Source organism: Panulirus ornatus, chromosome 10, assembly GCF_036320965.1.
Source record: "Panulirus ornatus isolate Po-2019 chromosome 10, ASM3632096v1, whole genome shotgun sequence".
Taxonomy (NCBI): domain Eukaryota; kingdom Metazoa; phylum Arthropoda; class Malacostraca; order Decapoda; family Palinuridae; genus Panulirus; species Panulirus ornatus.
Window position 1 is genome coordinate 60,533,972 of NC_092233.1, and position 17,888 is coordinate 60,551,859.

The window sequence follows — 17,888 nt, forward strand, 5'->3', positions numbered from 1 at the left end:
TGAGTGAGGAAAGATTGACCAAGAGGATATATGTGTCGGAGGTGGAGGGAACGAGGAGAAGAGGGAGACCAAATTGGAGGTGGAAAGATGGAGTGAAAAAGATTTTGTGTGATCGGGGCCTGAACATGCAGGAGGGTGAAAGGAGGGCAAGGAATAGAGTGAATTGGAGCGATGTGGTATACAGGGGTTGACGTGCTGTCAGTGGATTGAATCAAGGCATGTGAAGCGTCCGGGGTAAACCATGGAAAGCTGTGTAGGTATGTATATTTGTGTGTGTGGACGTGTGTATGTACATGTGTATGGGGGGGGGTTGGGCCATTTCTTTCGTCTGTTTCCTTGCGCTACCTCGCAAACGCGGGAGACAGCGACAAAGTATAAAAAAAAAAAAAAAAAAAAAAAAATATATATATATATATATATATATATATATATATATATATATATATATATATATTGATTTTAAATGAAGTTTTCCATTGTGCCTAATTTCCCATTTACGTTAGCGTTAAGTAATAAACTGAGAATCTAATTACATGAACAGTTTTTCTACTTATGCAAGGGTTTTGGTGCAAAGTAAAAATAAGTCCAGTACTAACTTTGGCTCTTACAATCTGTCATTCCCATTTTGCCCACTGCTAAAGAACAGGTGAAACTATAATAGAGAAAAGGTATTTCAATAGAGAGAGAACTGTCTAGTATTACATTACTCCTCCGAAATGTTAAACGAACAAATAAAATCCAAAGGTAAATATATCTCACCAGCCTTAAGGATGGAAGTAGTGATGCTTGATCAACCGCATCAACCAATACCGGCCGAGCTTGCCTCTTTAAAAAGTAGATAATGCTTCCATTGTAGGTCCTTCCCCTTCGCACCCTTGATCAAGACTGAGACCCTGGGCTAGCAATAACAAGGGGGAGGGTTGAAACCAAGGCGAACAGCCAAAACACACGATGTTTTGGTAATTAGAACAGCCGTTCGGTTCGGGTGATCGAAGCATTCGGGTATGCGAGACTCTGAATGCGTTTCGTTTAGGTGTTTTCCGTTATGTGATGCCTTGAACAGCCACCACACGGGTATCTATATATACAAAGAGATACCTGTAAATCCTTCTGTTCCTGATGCGATACGGTAACAAAATATCCTCGCAACAAGCAGACTAGGGTTGCCCGACACTTCCAGACTGAGCGAGGTAGCCTCAAGAGCAGATGACTGAGTCTTTTGAGGGAAATATTCCTCACTTGGCTCATTCGCTCAGACGGACGTGTTGTGACAACATAGTGTTATCAATATCTCTATACACGATCATGACTTTGCTTAACTCACAGATAGGAGTAAATATAGAGGAAAAAACAATTACTTACTTAATAGGGAATAGATACAAGTAATTCTATGCAGTCAAGATTTATTGATATATATATATATATATATATATATATATATATATATATATATATATATATATATTGGAAAGGATCACAATTTTGCGCGTGATCAAGCATATTCCTATGAGTCCACGGGGAAAATGAAACACGATAGTTCCCAAGTGCACTTTCGTGTAATAATCACATCATCAGGGGAGATACAAGAAAGAAATATAAATCAGTTGATATACAACGAAGAGACGTAGTTAGGATGCATGTTCAGGATTGTATTGAGAAGTTGGTGTATAGTACATAAGGTAATAGTGATGGAGATGGGTTGTGGTGATGGTGACAGGCAATGGTGATAATTAATTGATCCTGTGGTGATGGCGGGGAACTGGTCGTAATAATGGTGGTCAATAGTGGAATTTTAGTATCTGGCTGTCATCCGACATAGTACATTACGAAACCTTTGTATTTACAGAGTTGAATTCTAATCCTAGACCCCAACATATACACTCTTCGCTTGGATTTCAGGTGTCATACAAATCAAAACTTTGAACTTCAAGAGATGCAGGTGACGAAGCTGTACAGAACCTTCGTGAGATCACACACAAGACACTAGCTCAGCCAAGAAAACGAGTGTGGAAATCACATACGACACACCCAGTATGAGGAACATCCCTTGCATATGGTCGAGGTTGAGGGGCACCACCATCATCATCATAGCAGCATCGCTGACGCCCATGGCATCTTTATCATCCACCTTATCTTTCCTCTGTGGAGATAGATAACGATAAGAGCCGAGCTGCTATTTTCGAAGCCCCGTGTAAAAGGTGGAATGTAAGATACGGTGACTTTTAACCTATGCACAGCTAACTTCCACTGGTAATGGTGTAACCTTGAAGGACAAGTGGAGATAAGAGATTAATGTTCATATCTTATTCTGGACGTAAATTATTGTCTGAGATAATCATTGGGCATATCTATATGATCTGGGTGTTGATGTCATATGTGTGGGGGGAGTCTGAGTGTGTGTGGGGAGCCTGTGTGTGTGGGAGCCTGTGTGTGGGGAGCTGAGCGTGGGGTGCCTGAGTCGAGGGAGACTCAGTGTAGAATCTTGTGGGGGGAGGAGCCTGTACTTGGGGAGGTTGAGTGTGGGGAGGCTGTGTGTGTGGGGAGAAGCCTGTGTACGGTGCATGAATGTGTGGGGGAGGGGGATCCTGTTTGTGGGAAGCCTCTGTGTGTGTGTGGGGGGGGAGCTTGACAGTGGGGAAAGACTGACCTGCTTGGAGAGCCTGAGGGAGTCCTGGAACCAGTAGGCCACCAAGCCACTCTCGAAGATCTTGTCGATGACCCTGTCCATCTGGGGCTTCAGGGGAGACCTGCTCTGGTACGCTACCGCCACACTGAAGGGCCATGAACACTCCTGAAATATACAGAATATCTAAAATCATCTTCCATAGAGAATATCGACGAGAATATTCACAAGTTCGTAACCTTGGCTTTCACTTGTTTTGCAAGTTATGTCGATGATGGGACATGATTGTGGCCGAAGTCAAAAGTGTGGGTTCTGACGTGACCATCAGTGCGGACCTGGTGAGGGAAGCAAGCCCGGGGCTTCGTACCTTCATGATCCTGACGGTGGGCGCCCCGAGGGGTGAGGTCAGGCTGGCTGCCAGGTACTCCAGTGTGCTCCGGGAGGTGAGGTACACACTGCTGCCTTCCAACACCTTCGACTCCACGCCCGAGCGGAGTGGAATGAATCGCTCGGATAATTCCTGGACGAGAAAGATTTATCACTGTCACAGATGTCTTTTTTTGCTCTTCGTGTAGTAGATAACATGGCAAGGGCACGAGAGCATGTCCCATATGGATCTATATCACTCGTAAAGGTAGAATGACAGGTTGGAAAAGAAGGACGAAAGGTAGGGATTTAATCTTAAGCTCCTCGGGTACTCGAAGTCCCGATTCTGAGAAGAGGATAGATCGCAGGGAGAGAGAGAGAGAGAGAGAGAGAGAGAGAGAGAGAGAGAGAGAGAGAGAGAGAGAGAGAGAGAGAGAGTATTCTACAACTTCTCTTTGTGAAGAGAGAAGGGGCATTACAACGGCTAATCCTCGTGCAGTTCTTTTCCACACAAACACTGGGGAAGCAACAATTTGCGTGCCTGAAGCTGAGGTGCATAGACGCATGTCAAATTCTCACCACGAGAGGAGCAGCCAGAATTAACATCAGTAGAAAAGAAAGGAGAGAACCAAAACCACGTCAGATGGAAAGGGGATGGCTGAGGAGAGGTGAGTATATTGAGTTGATCCTGAGGGGGATGTCGAGGGGGAAATAGTGGGTCCCTGGAAACAAAGTGGCTGCTGAAGATTTACTTGGAAAACTGACAAACACAAGAGGTCTTAGTTACTGACCCTGATGAAGCGGTTCTCCGAGTGGGCCATGATGTTCTTGTAGTAGGGTCCCAGACCCACCACACTGAGCTGGGAGTCGTGCAGGTCCCTGAAGGTGTCTATGGCGTTGGGTTGTCGCGTGACGGTCAAGAAAGCGGTCAAGTTCGAGCTGTAGGCAGCCGTGAGCACCATCACGTACACCCAGAGGAACGCCACCATCACCCTACCACTGGCACGGACGGGGACTTGCGTCCGTCCCTCCCGCAGGTGCAAGGACACAGCGTACAGACAAGATGACGAGATGGCCCGGAAGTCTGCTATGTCACGCCCGCTGTGCCACAGAAGACAAAGAGAGAGAGACATAGTGATGGCCGCGTGGCCAAGAACTCACTCTGGAACACAGACCCATATTGACACACTCTTATATGTATCACGTACACGACACACACAGACCTGCTAACTTGAGGTCGGGCCAGACAGTAGAGGACGGGGACCCGTGAGGAGGAGGCCAGCCAGGATAGTCAGCCACGTCTGTCCTCGGAAGGGCCAGCTGGGGGCGTGCCAGCGAGGCAGCGGAGGCGACACCCTCACCAGACAGCAGCTCACCTGTCACCCACGATAAACTTAGTGGCTTCACCAGTCATGATGGCCACGACGGGATTCTGGGTATGTGGGCCACGAACACACACACACACACACACCTGCATGATTTGGGTGGTGGGCACTCTGGCAGACTTTTGAGTCAGTGTTCGCGTGCGTTTTGATCGAAAGACGCAGCTCAGGTGGATCAAACCTGTCCCCTTTTCGTAACTACTTCTCGGAACAATTCTGTCATATATAGAAATATTCTAAGCGAACACATCCAGCATACGATACCATTTTCTCAGAGACAAATGCCTTTGAAGAGATTTATAACTAATGTCTATGTTAGTCTGATGATGAAAATAGAGGTTTACTTTCCAAATATGTAATATTAGGTTACGCTATTCACACGACGGAGTAAACAAAGATGACGCTCGTATCATGACGTTAGTTGATGTTTACCTTAAGCTTGAGCTGGAAAATGTAGCAGCTACGAATGGCATCGACTCGATCTTTGTCGAAATAAAAGATAAGCTTTGCAAAAAAAAAAAAAAATAACAAGATCAGTATGTGGTAACCCAGCCGTCTGAGGTAGATAAGAAACTAAGTAAGTAGGAAGACATTTATGAAGAAAGCTCGAACATAATGTAAGATTTAGACATTCTAGTATCGAAGTGGGAGAATCTCTTTCCTTAAGGTCTAGGGGTAAACTCTTCCGAAACATTCTTGACATCGCCCTCATAATTCTTGCTGAGAAACCTATCTGTGACTTGTATGTATTGGACATACCACTTGATACAGACAAAGGTCCTGGCCAATAATAAAGTAGTAGAAAAAATAATTTAGTACGTATGTTTACAGACAGATTAATTTGGAATTACCTTTTAATAAAGTACTGGTCAATACGACACTCACGAAATTAAAAGATCTGATAATAATAGATTTTGATGATCACTGCTAGCGGGTGGAGCGAGGCTAATAACAGAGAGGAGGTAATGATCACTGCTAGTGGGTGGAGCGAGGCTAATAACAGAGAGGAGGTACTAAACGCTTTGATCGAGGGGAAATTGTTATTACAGATGTGGATGAGGTACTCACACTATGGTCGAAGGGGGAACTAAACTCCTGGAACTGTCTGCGACCCAAAAGGCTGGTGACGAAGAGGTTAGCGATGCCTAGGTCTCCCTCGCCACGCCCCAGCAGCCCCACCATACCATTCCAGGAGCCGTTGGCCAGACGCTCACCCCACAACTCCCCTGAGAAGGAGAGAACGGCTCTTAAGTGGCCTTCACGAAAGCACGGGCGGCCTCCTCCTGGGATTAAATCCACAAGGGTTCGAATCCTAGTTGCGGAAGCTGGTTCCACAGTTCACCCAGGTGTTCATTGTCCCTTAGGGGCTGGTCGGTGAAACAGTTACACCACACAGGCTAGGGTATGTCTGTGTGCATACATACATACGAGTAAAGACATGGTTACGTATATAAAAGGGTAAGAGACGGGGCATCACGAGTGTAAAACTCACCGCAACACACAAATAGTAATAACAAATTTGTTCTACATCTTATAAAACCCCATCATGCCTCGTTTTATGACTTGACAAGCGAGAAGGACAGGATAAATAATTATAGTAATCAAGAGAAGGGAGGTATGCCTTCAAAGCTATTCGTGAACTAATCTTAACCACTGCGTTTTCTGACACATACTTATTACATCAAGCATTCTCGACATGACACAAAAGTGTGAGATCACTGATTATGTTTCAGACTTAAAAAAAAAAAAAAGCTACCAGCCATTTAATAACTTTAAGACAGGAGCCTTACATCATGGGGTAGCCTAGCTTTCCTAACTCTGTGATTCGCTCAAATTCACGTCGAGAGAACCACACACTTCAATTGTACCACAACAAACAAACGGCTTCTCGGGTTAGCTACAGAGAGCGGGAGGTAGGTCGTATACCCTGTGGTGGCTCCACGAAGTTGATGGTGAAGTTGAAGACGTCGGCCAGGGCCCTGACCACCTCCACGTCCCGGCCGTAGCGACGAAGGAGTCCTCCGTCCGCCCGACGCTCGTACATGATCGCCGGAGCGAACTCGAACGTTACCACCTGGAAGCCAGGAGCGTTCACGCACCAATATTGAAAATAATAATAATAAACGCACATATCAACGTTAACTAATGTATTATAGATACGTGGATATGTTAGAAATATTTACGAATAAATTGTTGGCTGATCGCTGCAGGGATTTATGGATGGTAAAGTGTGAGGAGTGAAACTGACTTACGTTGAGAATGGCGCCTCCGAGGTCGCTGATCTTGTCGGGGAAAATGTGTGGCGGTTTGGTGAAGCTGGTGCGGCGCCAAGTGGTTACGGGTCGCACCAGCTGGCCAGAGTACAGCTGGTTTATGTACACCTGCCACATCCCTACAGCCCCGGAATGCTGGGGGTAAAAGACAGGATCAGTGATTCGCCTGAGACACAAATATGTATACATGCAAACACATCCTACGTGGCAAAGGTACTATTGGTTCCCATACCTGTAAATGGATAGGCTTAAATCACGCCCACGATTCTTCACCCCGCCCACATACTTTCATTAGCCCCACGCCCACAGATCTTGGCCACGCCCAGGTGCTTCTAACAAGGCGTGGCTGAGGTCCACCTTACCTTCACAAGACCAACGATGTGTTGAGTCTTTCTACCCTTCTTGGTCATCATCAGAGCTTCCAGCTGTTCCTTGCTGACCCCAGCCACCACGTACCTGCCGGAGGAGGGAGCCCTAGTGTGTTGTAACCTTTAAGGTACAAAAATAAAGATGGGAAGAAATCTTAGATTAGCAAAACTTGGACAGATTGTGCCAGGACACATGTAAACTGAGCTAGGCTCTTATACGACGACACGGATCATACGGGGTAACTTCAGAAGTAGGATATTTCCCATGGGAACCAACGCCTTCAGAAAGGTGAAAAAGGAAGGGCGATACGGATCGAACGGAAAGCTGATTACTTAATTATATAATTACGTCCAACCTGGAGACAGGATACGCCAGTTGAGTTTCAAAATCTGCTGATGACACGAATCAGGAAATATAAACCAGTTAAACATATACTGCCCAAAGAACCAAATCGGTTTAAACAAGAGACTCAAAGTAATTTGACAGACTGATAGAGGAGTCGTTGACATATCAAATGGATTTTAGTATAGACAGATACAATATAATGCAATTTGACGATAGAATATTCATCACGAATTTAAATTGGTGGATAAATCATTGCTAGAAAAAAAAAAAAGTCCTACAAATACTCGCTTATAAACATTGGACATACTTAAAATTACATATCCTACGTCACACCAAAGTAGCAACCCGTTGCCAACATCCTTTTTTCTAAAGCTTTTTCTGAACTTCGAATTTAACAATCTATTTCCCTCTCAAGTTATTCTCCGATATACTTCAAACCACGTCTTTTATTCCTGCTTGAATATCAACTACAGTGTCTCTACCAGTGCCTCTTGCTATAGCCTGAACCTTAGACGAGGTAGGATAACACAGGACCCTTTTGATTTTCCTTTTCTTTTTCTTTTTTCTCCATAGTTTTAAGACTTGCCTTGAGAGTTTAAGACAGAGGTTGATGCTAGGCTCATACTCCACTGTGTTTCTCGGTACGTGAAGCATATTTCTTGTTAGCGTAGCCTAGAATTTCCTGCCTACGTTTGGTTTCATACCGCTCGTAACCACCTGAAAATGTTTTCTGCTACCTGAGGAGGACGAGGAGTGACTGGCCAAGGTCATATGCATAACTGACCTGCCGTAGTAGTCCCAGGAGGGGTCGTGCTGGCTGGCCAAGGTTAGGAGGGGCGAGGGGTCGCACAGGAGGAAGATGTAAGCCGAGCAGAGGCGTTCGCCCCACAACACCACTCTAGCCAGGTCCTGGGGCGTCCGTACCACCAATACCTGACGGGAGGAGAGAAGAGTAAGTGATGAATTGATCACACTGAACATTATCACATAATAAGCGTAGAAACAATGGATTTCCCATTTTCAGTATACTGTTTGCATGGTGCTACCAGGTGTGTGTGTGTGTGTGTGTGTGTGTGTGGCTATGGTACTGTGTGGTGCATGAGAGGTTGGTCCCCAGGTGCTGACCTGCCTGACGTTAGGGAGGTGGCTCAGGTGGTGCATGACGGGAGACCTGTAGTAGCCTTGGTCAAAAGCCAGCAGCAGGTGGCACTCCTGTAGCTCCTGCCTAACCAACCTGCTCACCAGCTGACCCAGCCACTCCCCTTCCTCCTCCTCCTCTCTCCTCCTCCAGCAGGGAGTCTTCCCCTCCAGACCCGTTGACTGCTGATGTCAGCAGACGGGGCACAGGCCACGTCTGACGCTCAGGACCTCCTGACACTGCCGCTGCAGTGGCCTGGCGTGGTGCTGGAGGCATAGGCTGGGTGGCATGGACGAAGGGCGTGGCAGCAAGACCCATAAACCATAGCAGGAGCCACATGAGGACGCCCCAGGCCAGGTGATGACCACCTTCCATAATCTCACGTTAGGAGGGCACCTGAGGAGAGATAAAAGGGATGGTCAGAAAGGAGGAAGGAAATATCAAGATCACACTGAAGATCTCGAATATCTCAATACTTTCCCTGTACTTAAACTGTCATGGATTCTGTTCAAGCTATGCCACATATATCAACATACGTGAAGACAGAGAGAGAGAGAGAGAGAGGCTCGGGAGAAGGGAGGAATTATCACTGTTCACGACCACTTTGAACATAATCACATGATAAACATTACCACATAATCACAGTAGAAACAGTGGCAGATGATTTCCCAGCGTCAGTCAGAAATGGAATTTGATATAAACATTATCAAGAGGAATTTCGTGGTAAAGAGAGCATCGGATGTACTACTCAGACCCTATATAGCAAGACGATACGATCCTTTTAGCACGACATGAAGGATTAGCCGAGGCGTCGGCCCATCATACGCAAGGGCCGTACCATCGTACTTAATGGCCATATTATCATACTTAAGGGCCGTATCATCATACTTAAGGGCCGTGCCATCATAATTAAGGGTCGTACCGTCGTGCTAAAGGATCGTACCGCTGTATTCAGAGGAACAAAAGGCACTTACTCTCTACAGGAGGGGATGTATGTGCGTGTGTATCTGTCTGTCCCAGACAGGACGAGAACACAGATGGTCCACAGCAGGTGTGGCCCATTTATATACCCAGTGGGCGGAGCCTGGTACCAGCATCCCTGCACAACTAGGCCCATAGGCTCTCCTGATTGGCCAGTGGGCGTGGCTGGTAGGCGTGGCTGCGACAGGAAATATAACGTTAGTTATTGATCTGTGTCTCTTCCTCATTCATCCAACTATTCTCATATGCCGTCTGGTGAGTCTCATGCGTTCCCACTTACCTCATATTCATAACGACCACTGGACCACTTCCGGGGGCTTTTGGAGTACGGTTGGAAATTAGAATTTACACTTAAGACACCAGAGGTGCTACACACACACACACACACACACACACACACACACACAGGAGTTGCTGTGCCTTAAGCGAAAACTGAGCAAACTCAGCCTGGAGTACAATCTCGTAGAACTCACTATAAAAGGAGACCGTCATATCCCAGCGACGGATAGTAGCGCAGGCCTGGAACTTTGTGTTAAATCCCTCCGGCGTATGTAGTTTACTGATATCTCTTTTAGTCTTTTCTGTATTCCTTATGGTGCACTAAAGACAACTGGGAAGGATATAGTTCAACTTTCCAATCTTCAATCTTCTTCTTTTGTTCACTGCTGAATTATTTGCAATAACATAACACTGGTGTTTTGAATGTTGATAGCTGGATTGTTCTCCATCACATAAATAGTTTCGAGTACTTACAGTTTTTTTGCATGTCGTTACACTGTTGTAATATTCTTGTGTTTTATACCGCCCTAATCGAGGCCATCCCATTAACGATATATATATATATATATATATATATATATATATATATATATATATATATATATATATATATATATATATATATATATATATATATCCTAGCCTGAGTCAGGTAACCATTTTATCGACCAACCCTTGGGGTGGATGAACAGCTGGGTTGACTGTGGACCGACTGCCGCAACCAGAATCCGAACCTATTCCATGCTCGACCCTGGGCGGCCCGTGAATGTGTCACGGTCAAGAACGCTAACCGATACACCACGGGAGTCCATATGCAAGTCACACTAATTCATTTCACGCTGTTTTGAAGTTTGCATCCTTTAGCTGGGCATTTGAAAGCATAGATTAATAATGGTTCTTTCAAGAAGGTTATTACCTTGTGGTGCACTGCTTCTACGAACCGTATAACAGATAGGTTTAAAAATCTCTGCAGCAAGTGGCGTTTCTCCTTAACATGCAGTGCGCGTTCCATTGCTTCGATACAAATTTGATTCGTTTACTATATACTTGGTAGGTTGCCATATGATGTCCTCGTCGGTGGATGGTATTATTCAAGAATTTGTGTCTTTACTGGTCAATAAGCGTATTAGAATAGTCATTATTTAAATGACCTTGCCTCATCTTGGTTTCATCTTTGTGAAATACAATCCACAGTGAGCGGCTAATGTGGTCTCTTTGTATATATACGAGTTTACGACACCAACTCTACATTATGAGGGGCATTTACTGTTGACATATTCATACATTACCCGAGGTCCGTGGCCTCTCTATACACACTGTTCATGTATCTGCCATCCTTTACCTCTGGGTCGAGGAGACTCCATTGCCACTCATATTGTATGCAAGGATTGCCATTCGAACTCCTGAAGGAGCTTCGGTCGTGGTGGCTGCGAAGGATCATGGTACACATAATGGAGAATGGTCTTGATGGCTTATTCCACAGGAACAGTTGCAAGAAAAAAAGGCTTTCTCCATCGCGAGATGCGAGTAGTTCCTGATGTCAAATACGTTGAAGTGTATCAATAAACACATTCGTAAACTTGAGAGAGTACTGGGCGGGAACGGATGGATATGTGACATCAACAATGGATTTGGCCAATTCACATGTAGACGTGATCACTTGTGAGGTGATTGGATGTTTGGCCTCATGAGTCTCAACATTACCATGGCTATATAATCATATGATTATTATCCTTAAATAGGCGTTTAAGTGCTGCTGGTCTGTACTATCACAGAAAATCAGCAAAAGAACTAATTAAGTTACTTGGACCGGTTGTAAGAAGAACCGACAAGTTCAACACCTATGTTCTCCTGGATGAAGAGATGTAATAAAGAAAAATAATAATAACGCAATCATAATGACCGTTAATAAATAATAACAACGCAATCATAATGACCGCTACTAAATTTAACGCGACTACGCAGAGTCTGACGAAAACCCAGTAGCATAAATATGACAAGACTTGTCAGGGCAGCCGACTATTTCACCTGGTTAAATGATATATGACTGATGATAACGGATACAAATATATGAGAATAACTTCCACGAAAATAAAAGGTTATGATACGTATGATCCCGAGCAACGGGGATGAAGATAAACCTTTGAATAAAGGAGGAATGGTTGTAAACAGGGAAGCAGGAGACACTGTGGTAGAGGGGAAAAATAAATGACGTAAAACAATTCAAACACTCGGGATTTAAAGAAAGTAATAGTTATGAAAGAAATCATGAGAAAGAGCGGAAATACTCGTGCTTAGAGCGCCCTAATGTATATGAATCAATTGTAAAAGCGCATGACGTGACATGTGCGTATGACGCTGGACCTTCAACGAAGCTTGGAACCTCAAAGTCGCTTCTCATATAAATCATCTAAATTATGAGCCAGAAACAGTGGCAGGAACACTGAGTTGAATATGTATTTCGAAATGAACATTCTAGGGTCAAAATAGACGAGACGTAATTTCCATATGTACTTCAAGTAACGCTTAGGTGACCTTATTTTGATATTTGAGGTGGGTAAACCCAAAGGGTCAAACGAGTGTATTTTCCAAAACCTAATTGCGGGATCTGCATTGCAATCCCCGTGGAATGGGAGCCAATGTTCCCAAAATTATATTCGATATCTCAAGAGCGTTTAGCAACTGCCCAACTCGCAGAGATGACCATGGGAATAGGTTGCTAACGACCCTTTGTGCAGGAAGTCGTGGTGATTCTTACAGTTGAATTGCCTTGACGTTGACTGATGACCTCTCAAATAAAAAGCAATAATATATCCATTACTCATTAAACTTTAATACTGACATGTACATTTCGCATGCAGAAAGTACCTTAGATTGAAATGATGGTTTGGACTATTTATGTTAATATATAGCTTTGAACTTATTGTATTTCAACTTGATGTAAATGATTTGTACAATTCTTCATTTTAATTACAGACTTTTGCATCAATTGTGACCTTTTATTTCATCCTTTGCCTCTTCATAGGAATTTTGTTGATAATGTATTTCCACTTGCCTATAGTTGTCATGTATACATAATGACTTAGTGGGTTAGGTTGGATTACAAAGATCCAGACCATATGATGGCAGGTTTACAGAAATATGTATTTGATTTTCTTGTATTTCATCCCACATGTTTCTCTGACCTTCATATCCCTCCCCACTGTAGGAGGATCTTAGATGGTAAAGTGAAGGGCATTACCCAATCAGAAATACCAATAACGAAACCAAGAGGCATTATCCTTTCTTGATAAAAGAAATCACCATTAACCAATCATTCATTTTCATAATTACCTTTATCTTTTATTTCTCTGCTGGTGAGATTTATAGTTTGTCATGTTGACCACCCTTAAAAGCAGATAGAATAAAAAGAGGAACATAAACTTAAATACAGTATACCATATGATATATATAGCCAGAAATTTACAAATAAATTCAATTTAACTTAATATCAAAATCTTAAACACTGTAACCTCTGAATACAAACTTCGCCAGTTACATTAGTAAGTTAACGTTCCTAGATAAATTATTTTGTATTACTTGTATTATTCGTTATGATAATCATTCGTTTTACCCCTGTAGGTCGATTTTGATATATGACTAGTTACTTCTGGTGTATTTCTAGTTTGCGTTTGTAAAGTCTGATGCAAACACCATAAATTCTTGAGAATGACATAAATCTATATGTTCTTGACACATAAAACATTTCTAACGATATAAAATAAAAAATTCAGCATTCTAATCGTATCAATATCTACATAATATGAAATTATTTCATGAATTAAGACTGAGCCGAGTTTACGTTACCTGTTCTGTGCCTGTCAATGATTGTAGGGTCCTTAAGACGCGTTTCCGGCCCTATAGATACAAAATCTTTTAAAATAAAACTTTCAGTAACATTAAACGTTTTCATCATTGATGATGTCTGCTATAAATGCTAAAATAAATTCTCATTTTTTTTTTCATATTTTTATCATCTTCGAGAGTTTGAATACATAATCAGGTTTGTGAAGAGGTTCTTCTACCTTGCCCACACTTGCTCCCACACTCAAAAATTAATTCGGTAAACACCTTATCAAATATCTTGTAGAATAATGATTAACAAATGTGAATTGAGAGTGAGGTCACTCTCGTCTTTAAAAATACATCACTATATCCTCTCAGGGAGTATGATGGTAACGAGAAATCCTACAAGGATGTTAGAGAAAGAACACATATTCAAGTATTGGCCACCCCGTGAATATGGAGTAAGAGAAGAGCCAGTTTTTTCCAAGAAAAAAGGCGATATGTCCTGTGTGATGAGAGGTCTGTTTATAGATGTAAAGCAACAACAATGACACTTATCAGTCGGGCCAGAGGGTCAGGTCATAGGCTAGTGTTACTGAGGGAGTAGTGAAGATAGCCTTTGACCTGACGTAAAGGTCAGTAGAGTTCAGAGTATAATTAATATGTTTCTGTCGAGGGATACATAAACTAAGGTTGATAGAGGGTAAAGTGAAGCTGGTGGCGCCTCCCATCTGTATAGGACATTATGGTGGGTGATTGTGTAGGAGGAGACATATTAACATTCTCAAGACGGATGGCGAGGTAGGTATATAAATACACTGATGACACATATCAAGACTTTATTTGTGAGTGTAGTGAAGCTCAGGGGTGTGGAGCTGCTACTACCGCTGGATTAGGAATAATTAATGAGGCAACATTCCCGTGGGAGACGTTGAGGCTACGGATCCCGTAGGAGAGATGCGTTTTTGCCAAGTCTCACTTGAAGTGGTACGTTGCTACTGCACCTGCGCGTCATATGACGTTTTCTTAGCCTTAATGACCCGACGAAGTGCTGCAGATTACGCAAGTCGCTCAGCCACTATAGCACCTCCCGGAGCTATACATCTCAGCAGCGAAGAGCACCACAGACGAGAGGTAACAGACGCCCAAGATGAAGAAAATTCCTTGCATATGGATAATGCCGAGAGGTACCACCATTGTGCTGTCAACACTGTCGTCTGCAGCATCCACACCAACGTACTTCAAGCCTCGCGTCTCCACATTCACTTGTCTGTTGCTTATCTAAAGGAAGGTAGAGGAACAGTCAGAATCATTTTACCCATTTACAGCAACTATAAGATATATTTCCAATATTTTTCACCATAATTTATATCCCTAGGGGGCACTGTTTTCACATGCCTACACCACATGGCATTTTCCAAGGTCAGTTTACGAGTTCCATTCTTCGTCACAGAAAAATGGAGTTTAGATATCTTTTTCTCCACTTTTGATCACATTCGACTACCAACCAGAATGTGGAATCACATTTGCATATCTTGAGGGTGACTAAATGGCACAGGTAATTATACACAGAGTCTGTGTGACAGGTTACTACCTGCTTGGAGAGCCTGAGGGAGTCCTGGAACCAGTAGGCCACCAAGCCACTCTCGAAGATCTTGTCGATGACCCTGTCCATCTGGGGTTTCAGGGGAGACCTGCTCTGGTACGCTACCGCCACACCGAAGGGCCAAGTACATTCCTGAAGGAGGAAACTCCATCAATTCAGAATGAAGACACAAATAACACGGATAAAATACAACTCTTGAGGTCACGGCTCTATTTTTTCATTCGGATATTTACACTGAAATGAAGTTAATTTTCACGGGCATCCGCTGCAGCTGGTGCGACTACAGCTAGAGGGACCCCGAGACTACTTTACCTTCATGACCCTTACAATAGGCGCGCCTCCGGGCGGAGTCAGCTGATCCGCCAGGTACTCGATGTGTTTCCCACTATTGATGTACACACCAGAGCCGTCCAGGACTCTCTCCGTAACCCCAGAATCCAGAACAATAAATCGCTTCGACAGCTCCTGCGTAAATAGGACTCTTGTCAACTTGCGTGCTTTATATATTACATTCCTCAGATTCAAAGACCCTCTTCAGTCAAGTCTATGTTTGTCTCAAGAGCCAGGGAAGTAAGCCCACACTACCGTACTATTGATGGGGGGTTCCTCAACTGAGCCACAGGCCCTCATGAGATGTGGAATGGGGGGGGGGGAAATTTACTCACCCTAATGAAGAGGTTCTCCGAGTGGGCCATGATGTTCTTGTAGTAGGGTCCCAGACCCACCACGCTGAGCTGGGAGTCGTGCAGGTCCCTGAAGGTGTCTATGGCGTTGGGTTGTCGCGTGACGGTCAAGAAGGCGGTCAAGTTCGAGCTGTAGGCAGCCGTGAGCACCATCACGTACACCCAGAGGAACGCCACCATCACCCTACCACTGGCACGGACCGGCTCTTGCGTCCGTGGTTCTTTCAGGTGCACGGACACGGCGTACAGGCAAGACGTAGAGATGGACTGGAGGTCTGGTATGTCGCGCCCTCTGGATAACATGAGGAAAGGAGGTTAGAAACAGATACGATAAATTACAAGCAATTTACCGCTGAAAAAAAAAATACAAAATATAACTGCAGTTGAAGACGAATCGAAGCAACGTTGAATAAGATGGAGGAGAGAAAGTGGATGATAGTGTTTAGAAAGTGAGCAAAACCAAGAGTGAAATTCTGACAAACATGGACCGACCAAAGAGAGGTGGAGTGGATTACCAAGAAAGTGGGAGGAGTCTGGTGTTCAAGCGTCAACATGTGAGGGAATCTGTATGTCTTGAGGAAGGATATTGTTAATAACGATGAAAAGAGATTAGGAGACAAGGCAGAACCCTGAGGAACCCCGGGGTTGATGGAGAAAGGGGCGAAACGCTGATCTATCAACAACTGCAGAGTCAAATCGTATAGAAATGATGCTAGATAGGAGAGAATGGAGCGAGAAGGGGAAAATGTAAGGGAAAGGAAGCTTGGAGATCAGAGCCTGATACCAAATCTTGTCAGGAGCTTTCCACATCTTAGGGGCGACAACATAAGATTCCTCTAACTTTCTGTAGGAAGATTACCAGACATGAGCAAGTTAGTTTACATCATCGCCGGAAGGATTTCGCCTCGCTTCAGCCATGTAGTTCACCACAGGAAAGACTGAGGTTCAAAATACATAAGATAATGATTTCTTTTTGATGTTGGCTGAGACAGCATGGACACTTGAAGCCGTACTCAACTTCCATTTGATTAACGTTGTGAGCTATTCAAAGACTTTGAAAATGGTAGACGTCAGGAGTAACAGGAGGACAGGTGGAATGGTTGGATCTGTGTGAGATAGATAGAAGTGCTTTTAGATTGTATGAAAAGGAATTGTAGGAGGGAGAGAGGTATGTCAAAGTCATCCATGGTGGAGGTGGAGGAGAAAAGAGCAAAAAAGAAGATTGCTGTGTCACTCTGTCGCTGGAACAGAAAATCAAAGGTCATATAGCACGACAGAACTTGTTGGAGATCCATCATTTCAAATAAAGACCAGGAGGTCGTGTTGGAGGGAGAAGAGGAGAGGTTGTGACGGTCGTGTTGGAGGGAGAAGAGGAGAGGTTGTGACGGTCGTGTTGGAGGGAGAAGAGGAGAGGTTGTGACGGTCGTGTTGGAGGGGGAAGAGGGAGGTTGTGACACTTCCTCTACATAAAGGAACACAGATCATACAAGACTGATGACGACAACCACTGGGGTTGTGTGAGAGACAGAGAAGCACTGAAGGCTGATCCATACGTTCCAGTAGCATGACGGACGGGGAGATGTCGAACCCAAGTTAGATTCATGTACGAAGAGTAGAGAGGGATCGAAGACGACATCGGTGGGACTATAAGTTAGCTGGGAAGAGTGTACAGGAATCACAGGATGAGAAAGACCTCGAAGTAGTGATACAAAGCATTTTAGATCATTTGATAGACAGCAGAGGGGGGAAGTGTTAGATCTCTTTATGAATTACTACCAAACTTAAGAGTAAGATTCATGTTCGTGTTTCAGGAAAGATATACCACATTACGTATGTAAGATCTAAATCTGAAGATGTAGTACTGGGTAGACCCTGTAAAGGGGAATAGCCAAGTATAAATGCAACCATACAGACGTCCATGTTGGTGGGTCTAGGTTATGAATAAGGGCAGAGACTATCTAGTCACCTTCCATATGATCTACAAAGGAGAAAGGTCGTCTTATAATGACTTACGGTAT

At 43.9% G+C, this 17,888-nt stretch overlaps 3 protein-coding genes across 5 annotated transcripts in view; all 3 read right to left on the reverse strand.

Moving 5' to 3' along the window:
- Window positions 1–1,492: 1,492 nt before the first annotated feature.
- Window positions 1,493–4,084, reverse strand: LOC139751003 (uncharacterized). The gene is made up of 4 exons (XM_071666055.1): window positions 3,781–4,084; window positions 2,991–3,143; window positions 2,648–2,791; window positions 1,493–2,140 (listed from the first exon to the last, which is right to left on the reverse strand). Exons 1-4 carry the CDS (start codon window positions 3,976–3,978, stop codon window positions 1,970–1,972), a joined length of 666 nt encoding a protein of 221 aa, XP_071522156.1. The 5' UTR covers window positions 3,979–4,084; the 3' UTR covers window positions 1,493–1,969.
- On the reverse strand, window positions 3,954–9,652 carry LOC139751002 (ionotropic receptor 21a-like). Its single transcript, XM_071666054.1, has 9 exons — window positions 9,471–9,652; window positions 8,484–8,892; window positions 8,143–8,291; window positions 7,007–7,100; window positions 6,624–6,779; window positions 6,298–6,445; window positions 5,440–5,597; window positions 4,213–4,365; window positions 3,954–4,090 (listed from the first exon to the last, which is right to left on the reverse strand). The coding sequence occupies exons 2-8, from the start codon at window positions 8,517–8,519 to the stop codon at window positions 4,216–4,218; spliced, it is 891 nt and encodes a 296-aa protein (XP_071522155.1). The 5' UTR covers window positions 8,520–8,892; window positions 9,471–9,652; the 3' UTR covers window positions 3,954–4,090; window positions 4,213–4,215.
- Window positions 9,653–14,406: 4,754 nt separating this feature from the next.
- The window catches only part of LOC139751001 (ionotropic receptor 21a-like), a 12,058-nt gene continuing 8,576 nt past the window's right edge, over window positions 14,407–17,888 (reverse strand). For all 3 annotated transcript variants that reach the window (XM_071666052.1, XM_071666053.1, XM_071666051.1), the window contains 4 exons: window positions 15,853–16,162; window positions 15,500–15,652; window positions 15,176–15,319; window positions 14,407–14,862 (listed from right to left, as the gene is read on the reverse strand). In XM_071666052.1, coding sequence (XP_071522153.1) covers window positions 14,653–14,862; window positions 15,176–15,319; window positions 15,500–15,652; window positions 15,853–16,162 — 817 coding nt within the window. In that variant the 3' untranslated portion in view covers window positions 14,407–14,652. The remainder of the gene's footprint in view (window positions 14,863–15,175; window positions 15,320–15,499; window positions 15,653–15,852; window positions 16,163–17,888) is intronic.